Source organism: Balaenoptera musculus, chromosome 9 (assembly GCF_009873245.2).
Source record: "Balaenoptera musculus isolate JJ_BM4_2016_0621 chromosome 9, mBalMus1.pri.v3, whole genome shotgun sequence".
NCBI classification, from domain to species: domain Eukaryota; kingdom Metazoa; phylum Chordata; class Mammalia; order Artiodactyla; family Balaenopteridae; genus Balaenoptera; species Balaenoptera musculus.
The window spans coordinates 51,791,160-51,810,912 of record NC_045793.1 but is presented as its reverse complement, the minus strand read 5'-3'; the positions used below and the strand labels follow the sequence as shown (position 1 = coordinate 51,810,912).

The 19,753-nt window shown below is 37.8% G+C and overlaps 1 protein-coding gene and 1 long non-coding RNA gene across 3 annotated transcripts in view; one reads left to right on the top strand and one right to left on the bottom strand.

Annotated features, from left to right (window-relative positions):
• LOC118900413 overlaps nucleotides 1-19,753 on the top strand; it is a 95,405-nt gene that overhangs the window by 13,850 nt on the left and 61,802 nt on the right. The window lies entirely within an intron of this gene.
• Nucleotides 1,971-19,753, bottom strand: part of C9H7orf31 (chromosome 9 C7orf31 homolog) — a 36,977-nt gene continuing 19,194 nt past the window's right edge. The window contains 5 exon segments of the mRNA XM_036862755.1: nucleotides 1,971-2,774; nucleotides 5,536-5,627; nucleotides 5,913-6,087; nucleotides 12,746-12,834; nucleotides 15,158-15,339. Of these exon segments, the coding sequence (XP_036718650.1) occupies nucleotides 1,971-2,774; nucleotides 5,536-5,627; nucleotides 5,913-6,087; nucleotides 12,746-12,834; nucleotides 15,158-15,339 (1,342 nt within the window).

Here is a 19,753-nt window from a genome sequence, read left to right as displayed (position 1 = left end):
AACCTCTTATGAGAGTTGAGGAGGATGTCTAGGACAGATGTCTGAAGAGAAGGTTGCATCTCTTCTGCATAGAGGTGGATGGAGTGAATACCCGTAGTCAGAATGCAGTTCTGCAACCCTGTGCCCCAGTGCAATCCAGGGAAAAATGTTCAGTTAAAATTCCAAATTCCTATACTGCAGAGTTGCATCTTCCAAAGTTTTTTCTTTGGGAGTCTAGTCTGATGATATGCTCTGTGATAAAAGGATCAGATTAGTTTGAGAAACATGTGCACTCTATCCCCCTCACTTTAGACATTTGCAAATATGTTTACATGTTAAAGGCTATGGAGAATCCTGTGATTAAGTCATGTGATTGGCTTTCTTGCCCCCAGTTTTCCCCAATGTTATTTTATCATGTAACTTTTTACTTCCCACAATACCTAATATAACTAATATAACTAGTGCTGTAGAATAAAATTTGGAAAAAATTCCATAATTTTAGCCCAGAATAGTTGTAAAGAGGGTGTAACCAAATGACATGTTGGTCATGAAACAAAACCAAAAATTTAGAAAAAATCTCAACAGAACACTCATAGAAATTCCTCATGAACTTTCCATGGTAAACTGTGTCTAAAATGTACCTCTTGGCATAGTAAATGAGTTGACTCACATTTAGGGGTTAACTAAACTCTTGGTGGACACTTTCTAAAAATCATGATATTTAGGGACTTCCCTGGCAATCCAGTGGTTAAGCCTCCACGCTTCCACTGCAGGGGGCGCAGGTTCCATCCCTGGTCAGGGAACTAAGATCCCGCATGCTGCACAGTGTGGCCAAAAATTAAAAAAAAAAAATCATGATATTTGGCTTTAGAATAATTGATATCAAACCATCTGCTATGGTCTGAATGTTTGTGTCCCCCCTAATTTATATATTGAAATCCTAACCCCCAAGATTATTAGGAGGTAGGGGGTCTTTGGGAGGTGATTAGTTCACAGAGGCCGAGCCCTCATGAATGGGATTAGTGGCATTATAAAAGAGGCCCAGAGAGATCCCTTGCCCCTTCTACCATGTGAGGTTGTGGTGAGAATACACCTGTCAATGAGGAAGTAGACCCTCACCAGACACCAAATCTGCCAGTGCTATGACCTGGACTTACCCACCTCCAGAACTGTGAGAATAATGTTTGTTGTTTATAAGCCACCTGGTTTATGGTATTTCATCATAGCAGCCCAAACAGACTAAGACACCATCCTTTCTTGCCACAGAGTTCATCAGTTACTAATTAAAGCCATTGCTACGTCTTCACAATGAAATCATTTTTTCTTCATAAAAGAAATGGTTATGTTTCTCTATCAGAAGGTTAAAGGAAAAGAAACATCCAACTTAGAATGCGTGCATGCAGAGCATTTTGGGTTTCGTCTTTTCTACTAACTTATTTTGTCCACATGTTTACATAAAGGAATAGGGCCCACACATTTACTTTATTAAGGTAATGTAGTTTGTAGAGCAGTCTGTCCCTCAATTAACTAGGTTTTGTCTTTGTACCTAATGTTATTTTGTACAAACATTTACATATAGGGACAGTGTTCATATATTTATTTTATTAAGGCACTATAGTTTGTATAGACATTTGTCAATTATTGGGAATTTGAGTTTTTTTCAAATATTTTTTGTAAAACTTTGTCATACACATTGTTTATCATGATTTTGGAAAAATTCCTTGGTGTATAATTTGAAATGAGATTAAAGACTATAAATTTTTCTGGTTCTAATATTTTATTGCCAAATGGTTAAACTTTTGAAGAAGTCAGAACATCACCTTTTCTGGGTTCTTCTGACCAGATCTTAACTTAAGTTCCTGAAAACATAAACCTCATTAACAAGCTCATTATGGCTTCTCCAGAAAACAGAATCCAGCAATGAGGAAGAAATTGTTATATTTTTTTCTTTCCTTGCAAGAAGCTGGGTTTTGAAGGGAAGGATGAATATCTCAATTATAGAAATAATAGGAATTATGGCCATAGAATTGGTGTTTCTTCCCTGAATGCTCTTTATCCCTGAGGTCTTTATAGTCTTCTAGAATTGATTTATGGAAACATTTTTGTGCACCAGTTTTTGACAAAGTGTTCTTAAGCTCCAGCAGGTCGGTCTGAGGCTTGGCCACTCCAGCTCTAGGAATCCAACACAGAATAGGTCTTGTTTCTTCACCGTTTCCCATATTCAAGGTCAACCGTTCTGGCTTACTTAAAAAATGTTCTAAATCGGAAGCTCCTGAGTCTGGTTTATTTTGTAAAATGCTAGGCTTACTAAGGCTAACGGGGTTTTGGCACATAGTATACGGATTTAAATGTTCATAGGGAATGTAATGGTCTGGGTTGCCGTAAGGTATAGGTTGGGGTTTTAATGACAGCTGTCTCCAGTACAAATCTTCTGTCTTTTCAGTATCTGTGATTTTTGGAAATGGTTTTATGTCATAAGTATTAGCCAGATCTTTTGTTGGATAACAAGATGGGAGTGCATAGGTAGATAGCAAGCTTTGTTCTTCCTTAATCTTGTCTTCAATTTCCTGGTTTTTATGAGTCACACCCGCAGGTATGTTATCACTCAGAGCCATCATTTCTGTAGAACTGGATACAAAGGTATGAAAAGCACACAAAACTCTAGGAGTACAATCTGGACAGGAAGGTGGTCTTTGCTGGACAATAGCCTCCAGAGGACGTCGGTTCTGAATCAGTCGGGCAATTCGTCCTTCCAAGGGTCTGGTGGGCTTTAAGGCAGGATGGAATTTTTCTTGCTGTGGTGGCGGGATAAAAGAGAAAATCAATTAATTAATAGATCTGGCATAGTCAGGATACTGCCACAAATGGCAGGTCAAAAGTCATACCCATTTTCACTGTCTGAGTAAACATATGATGGGTACGAGCATACATTGCAATGTTCTTTGATGTTTATTTAAAGACATTGAAATTTGGATCCTAATAAACACATGTTTTTATAAGGAAAGGGCACATTTTTACTTGGCTATAGAGAAATTCCTCCACGTAGGAACTCTTTGCTTTCAAACTTTCCAAGATATAAAAGAACTACTGGAATAAACCAGATGATGTTTTATGATGATGATGCCCATCACCAACAGATGATGTTAAAAGTTACGTGCAGTTATTTAAATCTCAGCCAAAGCCTTCTTTATTAGGCCAAGGCAAGGGTTCTTAAACCTCGGTTGAATCAGAATTAGCTTTGGAGCTGGCAGAAAATGGGATTCCCAAGCTTGGTCCTCTGAGATTGTGATTCAGAGGGTCTGCAGTAGGGCTCAGGAATCTGCTTTCTTAACAAGCATCTTGGGTGATGCTAAGGCCAGTGATGTGTTATGCTTGGAGAAACACTGGTCTGAGGGGGGTTTGTCCTATCTGGGCTTCTTTTTGAGATGTTTTATAAATATTTTGAACTCAATCATGTCTGGTAACTGCAAAAGCAGTGAGTGTATTTAAAGAGCTATTAATAGATATATGTCTGTGGGCGGGGGGAGGAGGAAGAGGGAAGAGTTGACTTGGAAGGGGCATGAGGGAACTTTCTGGGATGATGGTAACGTTCAATATATTGATAGGGGTTCGGGTTACAAAAGTGTATGCATTTGTCAAAACTCATTGAATGTTAAGATTTGTACAATTGTATTGAATGTATATTTCACCTTAAAAGACTAACTGAACTCTGATTAATGATTTGCATACTGAATGTTTAGGGTTCAAGTATACGAATGTCTGCCATTTACACTGAAAGGCAGAAAAAATAAAGTGTTTTTATGGGTCTTTGGCGTGATAGAGAGATGGGTAAGTATGTGATAAAATAAGTATAGTAAAATGCTAATGGTAGAATCTAGATGATGGGTATATAGGTCTTAACTGTAAAATTATTTAGACTTTTCTGTATGTTTGAACATTTTTATAATATGTTTAAGAAAAAAAAAGAATGGATGTATGACAGTGATGGAATCGATAGCAAAGATAATAAAAATAAGAATGGTGAGAAAATAATAACTCTAGTTTGGACTTAGAAAATAAAATGGATTTAGGAACATCCTTTTGGAACCTAATCTGTTCATAGTTGGAGGAGTTTCCATACGGTTATCAACAAATTTTTTATATCTTTTAGCTAATCAGGTTTGAGTAGATACTTTGAAAAAAAGAAAAAAATTCTAGCTCTTTGGAATGCATTGTTAAATCTGTCACAAACAAAAAAGTACATAGTATATCATATCCTACTTTGATAGTATCCCTGTATGCAAGAAGCAGTCTTTAGTACCTTTATTGTATTTTACTACAACAAAATATTTCATACACATATTTATTACCATGAAAACATGCCTTCCCAGGGTCCATTATTTATGTTTTAATTAGAAACCAGCAAGATTCACTGAAACTTTCTTTTAAACGTGCAACTATTTTAGGCATATTTTATTTTGTTATTGATAAAAATTTAGGTGTTGATTTACTTGCCTGGTAATTTTGCATATAACATACTTGACAAGCATCCTTTGTATAACTGTACATGTATTTCCTTGTAAAAATGACAAAGCTGCTTCCTGAGGGGTGGACTCTACAGGGTCAAATTTGTGGAAATCTGGACAGTTGCTGAACACACCTGACAATGTTAGAGCATACGTATAGTCTTTTCTAGCCTTAGAGACTGCTTGTTGCAAGTGAAAAATAAAGAAAATTAAAAACCCTTTAGTGAATGATAAAGCACAGTCTGTGGAACTACCCTTGGTGTTAACGATTTATATCGCCTTGGGAAATACTGAAGCTAATGTAAAATAAATGTGTTCAGTCTAAGAAGAGTTCATATTGAAATACCTTATAGTTGTTTTTTAGGTATCTTTACACAATCTACATCTTTGAAAATATTAATCTTGTTTAAAAAACTGAGTTTTAGAGGATAATATTTAGGTCCCAAATAAAACAACATAAATACTATTAGGTCATTTTTTTCATTTACATAATTAAGCCAAGAGATTATACCTTCTATCACTAAAGGGCTTGATCATTTCTTTCAGGCCATTTCACATAATCTAGTAAGAAATCTCTTGATATTTGCAGAGAATTTATTGGCTTTTGATTGTAATTCAGCCAACTCAATTATTGTGGATATCAGGAAGAAGACTTTATCTATCTCTTCAAAAGCAGTGATAATGTGCAAGGTATAAAATATGCAAAGATTCACAGAATTTATTAAGAATCACATTACATTACTAGGTAAAGTTTCATAAACCAATTCCTTTGTAAATTTTAGCAACAGTAGCATAGTAGAAAATCTGTAAAAAAACAAAACAAACAAAAAACAAAACCAGCACTGTGATGAAGAAAAGAAACCTTGCTTGTTCTTCAAAATAGTGAAGTTTGAATCAATTCAGAATTAACTTCTGAATTGAGTTAAATTTTCCCTTTGCTGGCTTGGTCACCAATACTCAGGAAGCAAATAAGAAGTGGGCAAAGCAAGAAGGACCTCAATACCTGGATACTTTCCCCCTAAATAACTGAGAGTTGACTGCAATTACTTACAGGCTCTGGGTCAAATCCTATCTGTCCAGTTAACTCTGCTACCTCCTTTTCATGGTAATCATCCAGTTCAAGGGGATTCATGGGCCCCAGACCTTAATGGAAACATCACACATTATTTTGTTAGAGTAAGTGAAGAATGGTACTTAAATTTAGACCTTTTATAGAAAAACTTACCTGTTCCCCTTTATAATTAGAACCGATAAAATGAAAACCAACTTAACCTCCCAATTACCCGCTACGAGGAACTTACCACCCACCTTCTTTCTATTAGTACTTAGATTAAGAAACAGGGGGAAATAGTAGAAGATAAAAGCTGCAACAGCTCTAGTCAAAATTCCAATTTTGTTCTTTTTACGCATATTAAAGTGAACTCATACCTGTAAAATCATGATTGTACGAAGTGATCCAGTGGGACCTCTCAAGATTTCTTTGTATGTTGGCTTCTTTTAGAGAGTTAATAGGGTCCCACAAATTTAAAGAAGTGTTAGGAGCGAAGGTTTTAGGTGGTTTTGGGTAGAATACTGGCTTGTTTTTCTCAACACATTTAGGAAGCTAGAATATGAATATAAAAGATCATTGCTGTTGATGTCATCTAGTAAAATGAGGGCTAATTCACTGTCTCAGCAGGAAAGAGGGCAAAGGAAATTCCAGGCTGAAGTCAGATACTACTTTTTCCTTCATTAATTACTAATATTCTGCAACTGTAACCGTATTTAGAGTTAAACACAATATTTTATCAAAGGAGGTCTTTTCTAAAAGTCTTTTGCTTTAGCAGGGAGTCTGAAAATATACTTTGGAGAAATGTCGCTGGAAATCCTCTACCTCCAGTGAAATTTTATTAGAGATATAAAGGTCTCTGAGGTACTCCTTTGGCTCAGCTTAGCCAAAATTGTGTGCCTCCCACTTCTCCTTCCCTGCCTGAAATGACACCATATGATATCTTTTATGGATTTCTGACGAAGGTTAAGTCACTCAAATTCAAATAAAAAATTTCATTCTGTAGACATAACTGCTTTACAAATAGAGTTTGTTTTGTATTTTCAAAAGGAGGTATGAGCATAAAAGTGAATGAATGAGTTTCATTGTAGTCTTTCTTTTTAGTTACTTAGAAATTCACTTTTTCTCAGATTGATGATTCTCAATAAATATTTACTGAGCACCTGCATGTGTAAGGTAGTGGCAGAAACAAGGATGGATCAGAAACAAATCTTGCCATCTAGGAGTGTATTGGCTAGAAGAGGCGATGAGGTGTGAACGCAAATGACTATAAGATGAAAAGTAACTCTTTGCTATAAGAGAGGTTAAGACAAAATAATCTGGAAGATCAGAGGAGGGAGAGATTGATTCCAACTGAACAGGGAAGTGGAGCTGGGAGCACAGAGGGTGGGAGGAGAGAAGAGGCCATGTTAGGTTATACCACAGAAAGTAGGCCTTGAATGGCATGCAGAAATGGGGAGGCCAAAGGAACAGTAAGAGCAGAGGTATGGATGGTGGTAGAAAGTATGGAATGAATATTTCTTGAACCTTCTGAACTTGTTGTCCTCACAGTCAGGCCTACCCTTAACATTTGCAGGTCCTGGGGCTTTAGTACAATGAGAGCCCATATTCCATTAGTCTAAATAGTTCAATTTATAAATCAAGCAGATAAACTGTTAAGTAAATATGTTTCACTCTCCTACCTTGACAAAATACCTTCATAACAACCTGGAAGACCAGGTTCAAATTTAGTCTTCTTAGACTATCCTGAGTTCTGCACTGGGACATGGTGGTTCAGATAGAGCCAACCACGGGCTTCCCTGGTGGTGCAGTGGTTAAGAATCCGCCTGCCAATGCAGGGGACACGGGTTTGAGCCCTGGTCCAGGAAGATCCCACATGCCATGGAACAACTAAGCCCGTGTGCCACAACTACTGAAGCCCGCGTGCCTAGAGCCCATGCTCCGCAACAAGAGAAGCGACTGCAATGAGAAGCCTGCGCACTGCAACAAAGAGTAGCCCCCGCTTGCTGCAACTAGAGAAAGCCCGCGTGCAAGCAACGAAGACCCAACGCAGCCAAAAAAAAGAAAAAGGAAGAGCCAACCACTGGCCCCTGGCCTCATCACCCCTTACTGCTTTCTTCCTACCCCCAGTTCCATCCCAAACTATGAGGTGCCTTGTACATGAGGGTACCCTACCCCTCAAGTTCAAGCTCCATATATCTATTACCTCTGCTTCCAGCCAACAGCCGTCTCTTGGCCACCCGTTTGGCCTGGAGGTATATACTAGCTTGGCAGCATTGTCAACGAGAATGGACCTGAGGAAGAGACCCCGTGAAGGCCCTGAAACTGGGTTCAAAGCCATTTGTCAGGGAATCTGCAGTCCAAAATCAGTCCCAGGCAGGAGACTGGGGAGCATGGGCTCCATATGGACATATCCTCTTGTCCCCATAAACTTCCTGCCCAATAGGGAGGGCACAGAGGAAGCCCAGAGCTGTGACTTATACAGCATGGGGCCTTCTTAAGTTCCTGGGCCTAAGGAGGCTGCTGCTTATAGCAACCCTGTGAGGTTGGAGGGAACCCCATTTTACATACATAGAGTAGTCATGATAAAAGGCACTTGGTAAAAAACTGTCTCAAAAAGTATTAAATAACCACCTCTATAAACCCTTCATAAATATGTGGCCTGCTTACTCAGGGGTAAATAAAGCCCTCTTTATTTTCCTTATCTTTATCATTATTTGCAAAGCCAGCTTACTTAGAAATAAAGAGGACTTTTTTCAAATATTGTTCTGAGGGGCTGGATTAATTTTGTGTCTTAATCTGGTCTAACTAACAGCGGTGATCTACTGATACGCAGTCAAAGGCACAGAGGAAGAAAACAGGGAATGTGAAATTTTATCTTAGCCTAAGGTGTCTTGGGAAGAGCCAGGAAATATTTGAGAGTGGAGAGCTGGTCAATTTTCAGTATGTTAAGGTAATGTTATACTGAGAGGACAGTGAGAAGAGGGGCTGCTGGTGATCATCCACTCAATAGGTATTCATTGGTTAAATATACTATTCACGGGGTAAGGTTAGTATCTGATATGCAAGGTAAGTACAAAGCAGGAAGGAATTCCGATTCTTGAGATGTTCGTATCTCAGCAGACATTCTAGTCTACAAAGGAGTGATGTTAGTTGTTTTGAATTTTGAATACATTCTCAGAGGAGTAGTGCTATATAAATGGTTGTTACATTCCTAGCATAGCCCATAAAATCTGTGTAACTGATAAATTATTTAATAAACATTTACTGAATACCTAATACATGCAAAACTATGTGCAAGCTTTTGAGGGCCCTGGGCTAGGCACCAAAACTTCATAAATTGCCATAAAATAACATAAATTAATACAGCTATAACGTGTTAAATAAAACAAAAAATTAAATGTAGTGTTTTGTTTTAGTCTTGAGTGATGGGGCTTAATAAGGTTTAATGGGGAGCAAGAAAAGGTTTATTGTGGAGACCACTTTGCCCTTTGGAGAGACGTTAGCATTGGGGACACTTATTGAATCTTTATTGGATCATATTTCACTTAATTGTATTGTATCAGCACCATTTTCACATTAAGAAGTCATGATTAGGAACTTTGTCATTTGCATATGAAATGAGTAGAGGAGGGAGAGCAAACAAGAGACTGGCAGAGATATGTTTCTTTGGTATCTAGTTAGGACTTTGGAAGAGAGAGAGTTAAAGGCATTAGAGGATGTACAGTGGGAGGAAGGCTGCCTGGGACAGAATGGAGGAAAAGCAAAGGCGGTAAGACAGTGGATAGGGAGCATGCATGGCAGGGAAGAGTGTGCTCATTTGTTTCCTCTTCCGGATACGCTGGTTGTTGCTGGGGACGAGCAGGTGGGAGGGTGGCGATGGAGAGGGGTACTGTGGGCAACCAGTTATTTGATAAGATGACATGTTCCTAAAGGAGGTGCCTGTGTGCTTGCCCAATTCATTATCGGTATTTGAGGATGAGTGTGGATTATGGGCACTATTGTGGAGAGACGGAATCGTCCTAGGAGTGAGGAATATATCTCTATGAGGAGGAAAGACACTTTAGATTGGAAGATGGCAGCTGGTTCAAGAAGGAAAACCACACTCCTTTGTAAGGGTGACACAAGTGAATGCTCTTTCCAAGGGAAGCCAAAGATCTTTCCAAATACTTAGAGTTAAGGAAAATTGGTAGTAGACTCAATTAGACTTAGAAAATGGTTAAAATATTTCAAATAGTCCAAGATTAGGGAGATTTATGGCACTTGCCCTCTGAGATTATATCTCATCTTACTCAAAAAATGATTACAAGGTAGATTTCATCCTAAAGAATATTTTCATATTGTAAAACTAAGACCAGATGCTTAATTTCTTGAGAAACAGAGAGGATGGGAGTCTTTGGCCACTTGAGCAAGTAATGACCAAAAACAGCACAGAAGAGTCAAATATTATCACCTATTTGTTTGCCAATTATAAAAGGAAAAGGAATGTTCTGATTGGCTTCGTAATGGCTGGAAATGGCCAATGGGAAGAGATGGCCAGGGGAAGAGAGTGGTAGCAGGAGAGGCGCAGGTTAGACTGATAAGCGCAGTGATCAGTGATGACTGGTGGGGAAAACTGGGCCAGGCCAACGAGAAGCACAGGCTTCACATACATGTAATGTAAAAAGGATGAGGGCAAAATGACATTTAAAATACTCTGTCAAAATGAAGCCCCAGCACTTAATTTTTAAAAGGTTAAACCCTTTTATTTAGAATATTCTCGTTTCCAAGACTACCCATTTCTTAATGTCATAGGTCAACAAAGTGTTACAATCATTGGAATAAAAATACTTAGAGCTGCTAACATTTAGTATGTGCCTACTATGTGCTAATATGGTACTGAGTGCTTTTACATGCATTTCATTTTCAAGACAGCCCTATCAGTAGATTTTATTATTATTCCTGTTTTATCTATGAGGAAACTGAGTTATAGAAGGGTTAAGTATATTATCCAGGGTTATACAGCTGATAAGTTTTAGAGCCATGATGAGTTAATAGGTACTCCCTTCAAGCTCAGTATCAATTTTATTTTTATTTCTTTTTCCAGGGAAGTACAAAACTTGATTAGGATTAGGGATGAGCCAGAGGAATGACTGAAAGTTTGAAAATTAAGATCAATTAGAATATATTAAAAAAGTGGGATTAATCATTAGAAGAAGGGTCAAATAAATCAGTCAAAAATATTTACATACAAAGTATTGTGGGGAATATGCATATTATATTCTGTTTTCAAAGAGCTTGTAATTTAGGTCAGGAGATATAAAATACACGTGAAAAGTTACTGGTTATAAGTGTTGTAGAGGCAGAAGAGAGAAATCACTTCTGTTGGAGCAACAATGCTTTATAAATGATAGCACTCTCTGTTTTCCAGGGTGCTTTCCTATCTTTCCTATGATCCTCTTATCCTGTGAAGTTTGTAGGACAGATCTTACTGAAATGATACAGATACATCTTATTAAAGCTCAGAGAAGAGAAACAATATGCCTAATACCACTTAGAGAACAAATGGCAGATACAGCAGGAACTAGAACACAGGCCTCCTAATTTGGTTCACTTTCTGCTGTGCAACAGAAACAATGAGGGTTGAGCTGAGTCTTGAAGAAAGAGCAAGTCTGAGATAGGCAGATGGGCCCGAGAAGACAGCATTCTAGGAACAGGAAGTGGCCATGAACCTGGTCAGGGACCAGCGAGCAGAGCCAGGCTGTAGGAAGGAAGAGAGGAAGGAAGGCCAGAACCGAAGGTTTTTCGTAGCCCAGTGAAAGCACTGGGATTCACACTTAGGTAAAGGGGAGCTAATCAAAATTGCCAAGGAGGGGTGACATGAGGACAGCAGCATTCTAATAATCAGGTAGAAATGAGGGGAATTGAAAGAATAACTTCTCTTATTTCTGGGTTGCTTGGATATAGATTTTGCTTGAAAGAATGAAAGAGATCCAGTCGAATAGATGATTTTTAAAGGATTTTTCTTTTTTTTTTTTTTTTTTAATTAATTAATTAATTTTATTTTTGGCTGTGTTGGGTCTTCGTTTCTGTGCGAGGACTTTCTCTAGTTGCGGCAAGCGGGGGCCACTCTTCATCGCGGTGCGCGGGCCTCTCACTATCGCGGCCTCTCGTTGCGGAGCACAGGCTCCAGACGCGCAGGCTCAGTAGTTGTGGCTCACGGGCCTAGTTGCTCCGCGGCATGTGGGATCCTCCCAGATCAGGGCTCGAACCCGTGTCCCCTGCATTGGCAGGCGGACTCTCAACCACTGCACCACCAGGGAAGCCCTAAAGGATTTTTCTTGACATATAACTTTATAAAAAACAAACAGGAAATTGCTTACTTCATAGATGACTGAGTGACATTGAAATGACCACCATACTGTGACTTGCCACAGTGGTCTTTCCAAGAAAAATTCAAGTGTTTCCAGCCTTCCATCATTATTTCTTGCCTACCTCATAGATTGTTAGATGCAAGGAAATAATATATGGAAAACACTTGGCACTGCCTCTCACAAACTAACTGGCCAGTGAATGTTAGCTACTATTATTTTCAAATGTATAGATATTTTCCTTCATGATTTAAAAATGTTCTCTTTTTACTATGTAGATTCATGGTACAGAGGTTAAGAACAGAGACTGGAGTCTCATGAGCCTGAGTTCTGTGATTGTGAGATAGTCACAAACTCCCTAAGCCTCATCTATAAAATGGGAATGATGATATTAACCTTTTGAGGGTATTGTAAGCACTGAATGATACCCTATATATAAAGGAGTTAGTGTGTAGCAATTTCTTAATAAATGGTGTCTATTGTTTTATTTTTGATTCTGCACAAATGTAATAGTTGGGACAGTAAACTGCAGATCTTTCTGTAAACCTCCCATTTACTCTGTTCATATTTGGAGTTAGATATATTATGAATCATAAGAATAGAGTTGGGGGAAACAGTGAGTGATCTACAGTCCTCCTCTACCTTCTTTTGGAGGGAACTTTTTGTACCTATGGAAATGTAACATAAAGCCAAAAGTATATGAAATCAGCTAAGAAAACAAAAAAATGTGATTCATGGTCAAAAATCTCAAATTTTCCATCCGGATAGAAAATAAAAGCAATCTATCTTTTGGATTTTTATAAACATATAAAGTAAAAACATTTTACTTTACATTTTAAACACACATTTTAAAAGATACTTACGTCATAATATACACCGTGACCTGGCCAAGCCAAGGCTTTCTTCTTTGAATCCATGGGAAAATCAAGCAGTTCGTATCTGTAAGGATTACCTGAAATTTTCCGGAAAAGCAGTCTTCTAATTAATGGGATTTATGAGTGCAATAAATAAAAACAAGACAATAGGAGGTAGAGAGGAATTTGGGTACACACTTTAGCTATAAAGTTATAGCTTTGTTTGAATTCTTGCCCTTAATGAGCAGCGTGTGGGCCACACAGAGTGAGAATGAGTCTCTAACCCCAGTGCCTTCAGCAGACCTAGGGGGCACCAGTACTGCACCTTTCTTGTTAATGAAAGGAATTCTTAGGTAAGTTATAAATGTTCCTAGATCCTCTTTCTGGTCTCTGAAGGCTCAGCAAATATATTTCTATACTACCACCTGTTTGGGGTTTTCTCTGTTTAAATATCAAGATACAGAGTTAGTACTTGCTTACCAAAAAGGTATTGAAAAAGAACATTTAAAGAATACAGCTTTTTAGGTATTGGTGGTAGTTGGATAAACTTTACCAAACACAGCCTGGCTTCCTCTGGTGCTATGATAAGTTCCACATTAAAGTATGCTCTGAACACCCATCCCCATATGTAATAAGAACAAAGGCTGGCATTTATTGAACATTTACTATGAGCCAGTATTGTACTAAGTGCTTTATATATATCATCACATGCATTTTTTGTAACATTACTATGAGGAAGGTACATTATTTCCACTTAACAAATGAGGAAACTGAGGCACAAAGAAAATAAGCAATTTTCCCAAGGTCACACAACTAATAAGTGGAATAATTCAAACTCAGGCAATCTGGTTCTACAGCCTGCACTGTTAACCTGTATGCTACTTATTTCTAATAAAGAGTTAAAAGAAGTGGAAGAGTAGAAAACTCAATGTTGTACTAGTTCCTGGAAAGCTCCTTTATAAGGCTTACTAGAATATACTCATCTTTTTAAAATCCCCTGAAGGTGACTAACTGGTCAAGGACAGGTAGTTGCCTGAAACAGAAGATTAAGGTGGTAACTTACTTCTTCAGTCCCTGGTCTACAACTGCACTGAAAAGTGTTTTTATAAACTCAACACACATTTCTGTGATTTCTTCCTAACTGTATGCACTTCATGTAATTTCAGAAATTATCTAATTTAGGGCTTGAAAAATATTAGTTTACTTAGATGATTTACCTAATAAGATCATAAAAATTTCAACTGCTTAGATATCCTATCTTGTATATATCCTTTACATATATACATACATGTATATATATGTATGTATCATTTAGTGTCATACCTATATATGTATGTATCTATATATACATATATTTGATACAGCTTTCACTACCTTTTATCAATGGAAAGTTTCAGCATGCTGCACACATACAGAATCATTATATGGTAACAGAGTATATAATAAAAATAGTAGCTGCTAACACTTAGTCTCTGTTATCTGTGAAGCAGGTACAAATATTCCCATTTTACAGATTGGGAAGTAGAGGCGGAGAAGGTAAGGAACTTTCCCATGGTCCATGGTGAGTAAGTGGCAGAGCCAGAATGCTACCCATGCAGTTGGACTCCCTAGTCCATGCCCTTAAACACTCCACCATAATATCTCTCAAAAGTTATTGCCTCCTAATAGGATGCTTATGTTGATATTGATGATGGCATTACTGTGTTTCTATATTTGGGTTCAAATATTCATGTACAGAGGAGCTGCATTATATAGCACAGTTCTTGTGTCTAACCTGCCTCACAGCCTAAATTCATTCAACAAATATTTATCTCTGTCTACCATGTACCTCTTCTGTCACCTTCAGTTATCCTCCCTCTAGTGTCTTGTCTTTCTCCATTGGTTTCTTCTCTGTTTTGAGGTGTCTAGTGTGCGACGGAATTGATGGCTAGTGTATGAGCTTACCATCCTCTCTAATGAAACATACCTGGGAAGACCCCAAGGTTCGCATCCACGAAAAGACACTCCAAGGTGTTAAGAGGAATTGATCAAATTGTTCTCATTACTTCCTGAGTCTTATTTCAATGATGATCTTTTCAGTTTTATCACAACAGCTACACCCATGTCTAGACTCTGATGCTCTGAACCAAACATTGACCTTTGTGCTGATCACTTGAGCTAGGATGGAATTTTTAAAAGCTAAACCATAGAGAGAATGGTAAGGAAATAAAAATTGAAAATACAAGTAGAATAAAAACAACTAATTCTACAACATTTGGTTTCTGGTTCTATCATGGGAAGCTCTGTCTAAAGAAGAAAAGGGCATCTGCAGAGAATCTGATTTCATTGGTCTGTGACGGGGTCCTTTCTTTAATTTTATTATTGAATAAACTCCAAATATAAAAAGAATTAATGCTGTTCTGATTTCAAATCACATTTTACCTCTTGTCTTCAAAACTGCTGCACCATAAGGCCTTGCTGGCACAGTGGGAGGAAGTGGCTGTTGGCTTTGGGCTTTAACGCCAGTGTAGAGACCCTCAGGTGATGGAGACATCGGGAAGGTGGCTCCGCTAGAGCTATGTGTGTGGTAGAGGTGTTCAGGCAGGTACGGGCAGCAGATTTCTCTGAGATTTAGTTGAGCCAACAAAACAAAACAGAATACAAAGAAGTACAATTGAAACAACTTAATCATCAAATATTTATTGGGACCCTTTCTTTGTGGCAGGTATTGTTCTAATCCCTGAGATATGACAGTGAGTCAAAGTCCCTATACTCATGGAATTAGCATTCTGGTGGAGTATATACCATAAAACATATGAAATTTTCTTAATTTTTCTAGATAAATAAAAAATAAGTTTTATTTTTAAAATAAATCATACTGAATTCTTTATCAGTGCATAACTTTTGCAACTGATATAAAAATATGAAGTGGAAGATATATGAATTTTGTAGTTTTTGGAACATTACAGGAAGAATTTCTAGTTGCTTTCCATTCCTGCCCCTTGTTTTTAGAGGATCCCAGTACTTTATTTTATGGAATCCTGTTAGGCATTCAATTTCAGTGTGCAAAATGATCCCTTACCATCTTGGACTAAACTTTCAACCAGGCCATCTGTTTCTTTAAGCACTCAATCAACAAAATATGCCACCTGTTTATGTACACAGTGTACACAGTAAGTACTGTTTAGAAGTCAAAAAGCCAAAAATAGCTCATATACTGAAAGGAAAAAAACCCCAACGATTTAAAAAGGCCATGGGGATACAATTTTCCTATCATTTGAAGAACTAGCAGAGTTCTTAAAAAGAACTAGGAGAGGTTTAAAAAAAAACTGTGTGAGAGCTGTCTAAATTAGAAGAGAATCAAGATTAGGAAGTCCATGGAATAGAGAAATGTTATATATAATCAGAAAATAAAGTAAAAAATCCAAGACCAGTGTTAGTGGGTGAATTATGTCCCTCCACCAAAAAAATGTATATGTTGAAGTTGTAACATACAGTACCTCAAAATGTGACCTTATGTGGAAAGAGGGTGATTGCAGATGTAATTAGTTAGTATGAGGTCATACTGGAATAAGGTGAACCCCTAATCCAATATGACTGGTATCCTTATAAGAAAGAGAAATTTGGACACAGACATGCACACAGGGAGAATGCCATGTGAAGATGAAGGTAGATCAGGGTGATGCATCTGTGAGCCAAGGAACACCCAAGATTACCAGCAAACTGCTAGAAGTCAGGGGAGAGGCATGAAACAGGGTGTCTCACAGCTCTCAGAACGAACCAACTTGGCTGAAACCTTCATCTTGAATTTCTAGCCTCCAGAACTGTGAGACAGTAAATTTCTGTGTGTTTTTTTCCCCCCAGCAAATACAACCAGAGAGAATTCAGACTTCCAACAGAGCACATGCAAGCAGTGAACAGGAAACACACACCAGGAGTACAGGTGCTCTGGGCTCTTAAAGGAGAAGAGCTAGAGAAAGGGTTTCAAAGATGAACTGCATTCCTAGTGCTCACAATAAGAGCCCACAGAAGCTATGGGAAAGCTGTGTAATGTCTGTATTTACCAGGCCAAAATAAATGTACAGGTTATGCCGTAAATGTTCATGTTAGGGTCTTGTTACAGAAATTTTTCTTTCACTATTACCCATCTAAGTATTGGCAGAGTTTATATAATAGCTTCTACAAGTCACTATGGATGGTGTGACTATGAAATAATGAGAATAATTTCTATAAGAAACATATTTTTAAATGTCTCATTGCTTTTCCATCATATGATATTTTTCAATCGCAGTCATTTTTGGTTGGTTTGGCCATGTGTTCTCATGACGCTGATGCAAATCTGTACTGAATTTAGCAGCCTTGGCATCTTGGTGGGCTCTCTGAAATACCTCGCAGTTCAAGATTCTTAGCAAGTTCCTGGTCTCTTACAGATGCCACAAGAAGTTAAGATTGATTTGTAAGAGAAAAAGCCTGGACTCCAGGCAAAAGTCATTTCTGAGGCCAGTCAGCTCTTTTTGTTTTTGTGTAAAGTGATTCGGTTTTCTTGCTCTTGTCACTTGAACACATTTTTGAATTGGGTATAGCATTATTTTACCACTAGTCACTAAACACTTTTCCAGTTTATTTACTTTGCTTAAAAAGTGCCACATCAAGTACTAGACAGCTTGGTACAAGGTATTGAATATAAGGTTGTCAATTCTGTGATGACAGGAGAACACAGAATCAGGGCATTCCTGAATTCCAACTGACTGATGTCCCCGGGAATCATGAAAACACTGGTGTAGTGACTGCTCTTTCATTGAAGCAATACTGGCTGTACTTCATTTTATATGCTACACAATGATTTTCATTTGTTCTAAATAAATATTTCCAGTGTCCAATTCAATGGATTCTGTGGTGAACTAACCCCCCTTTGTGAGAGGAAATTATTTCCTCTTAACAATCTGTTTGAAAATAAGTGAGCATTTTTATAGTTTGAACAAACTGTTTGTGTGAATAAAGCAGGAACGAACATGTCTGTGCTCATGGAGAGTGTCCAGTCTACTTGAGTCAGGAAAGGATGGAGTTTTCTGTGGTCTAGTAAAGCCCATCTTCTAAGGGAGGTCTTGCACGTGCAAAGCCTTGGAGGCTTGCCTCATTCACCTTCAGGTAGAGCAGTCAGGAAGCAGGGAAGAAAGAAACCCTAGGGACGGTGAGGAATGAATGAGAAAGGCTGGGCTTCCAATATTGTCCAATAGCCAGGAGACACTGAGTCATAAAACACACTAGAAAGAATGGCTAATGGAGTAAATCGAATGCGAAGATTGTCTTAGTGCTAATTAACTTTTTCTGGGCAGAAAATTCATTTTGATTCTCTTGGGTTCTTCCCAGTATGTGCCAGGTTGAGCTAAGGTGTAAGAATCAGTAGTTATGTGAAATCAGTGGGATTAAATTTTGAACTTCTGATACCTTTTCCCATGGGCTTGATGCGGTTTAAGGAAATGTGGTATGAGTACTTCACAAAACGGTCATGTCTGCCCACTGTCCCTAGAAAATATCTCAGTAGGTAATCTGGGAAGGTCCTCAGACATTGTAACTGCTGCATGGGCAGGAATTATACTCAGAGGACATTGCCTTTAAATGTTAACTACAACAGTAACTATGATGCTAATAAAGCACTTATGTGCCAGGCCCTGTGCTAACTGCTTTATCTACAGAGAATAACCTGCTGATATGCATTTAGCCCCAGGCCAGAGTCCAGGGCAAGGTGACCCCATGTTTTACTAATTTGATGTTGGTAAGAACTTCCTGAACAAAAGCCATTACATTTGTTTTCATTATATCTTGTTTTTGTTACAGAGACACCAAAAAGTAGAGACTAACTTGTTAATTTAGAAAATAAGTTCTAAAGGCCAAGAGCATGTTAAATCACAAAAAAAGAACCATGAGGATTCGATAAGCTATTTCTTTCTGGGGATTGGTCCCCTTGATAGGAAGTAAATCTGCAAAATGTATATCGGTAGTTCTTGGAATCTTCTGGTTTTGTCTGTGTCCTGGATTTTCACTTTGTGTAGAAGGGGTAAAGGTGGCAGTTAGGAAGGTAGGGAGAGGCCCCAATTAATTCTTATCACTTGGGAGTGAGGCCAAAATATTTTTCCCCTCAGATTCTAGAAATGTATGTTTCCTAGCAAATAGCATTAAGTTATAGCTGGTAATGATTTAGGAAAATGTTTTTTACTTTTAAGACCTGAAAGCTATGGACTCCGTGTGTCTTGTGTCTATTACATTATGAAATTTAATTTAATATCCTGTATATACTGCAAAGGTTATTTTTGTTTGTTAAAAAAATTGCAAATTATACCTTCAACTAAATTTTCAAGTTGTAACCCATTCAAGTTTTGAGTACAATGACCAGAATGTATATTTATTCCTTTAAATTAAGACTGTGTAGAAAATAATTATATTATATTCCTGTTATATTAAATGATTTATACATATTACTTTTCATTTTGAGTCCCTAAATAGAGAAGAAATAATAAGGAAAAGGCAGAATATCAAACACTCACTTAACTACATACACATTTAAAAGGAATTCAGTTTCTCTTTGAATCATTCAGTTAGAGGCACGGGCTGTCTCTGAACTCAATCTTCCCTGTTTAGCAGGTCTACCAAGATTTTTATCAAAATCTTACACAGCTCTTCCAAGGGGATGTTTGAGGAGTTGAGGTCAAAGGAAGAGACTTTGGAACTTATCAGGCTACAAGCAGAAATGTGATCCGAGAAAAAAAAAAGAAACAACAAAAAGGGCTTTACTTTTCATGTCTCTACAAAGAGAATTTGAAAAGTCCAAAACAAAGGTCTTCACATAGTTGCTTTTTAAAAAAGAACCCCAAACAACCTAGACTTTAATTTTAATAGCCTTTTGAGCAGATCTTTGCTTTAATTGAAACACAGTTTTTAAATGCCAGCTTAGTATTTCTGGTTAAGATTGACAGGGACTCCAGTAGTATCAGGCACACCTAGTACTCAGATCGTGGATTCTCATACCATTCTCCAGTG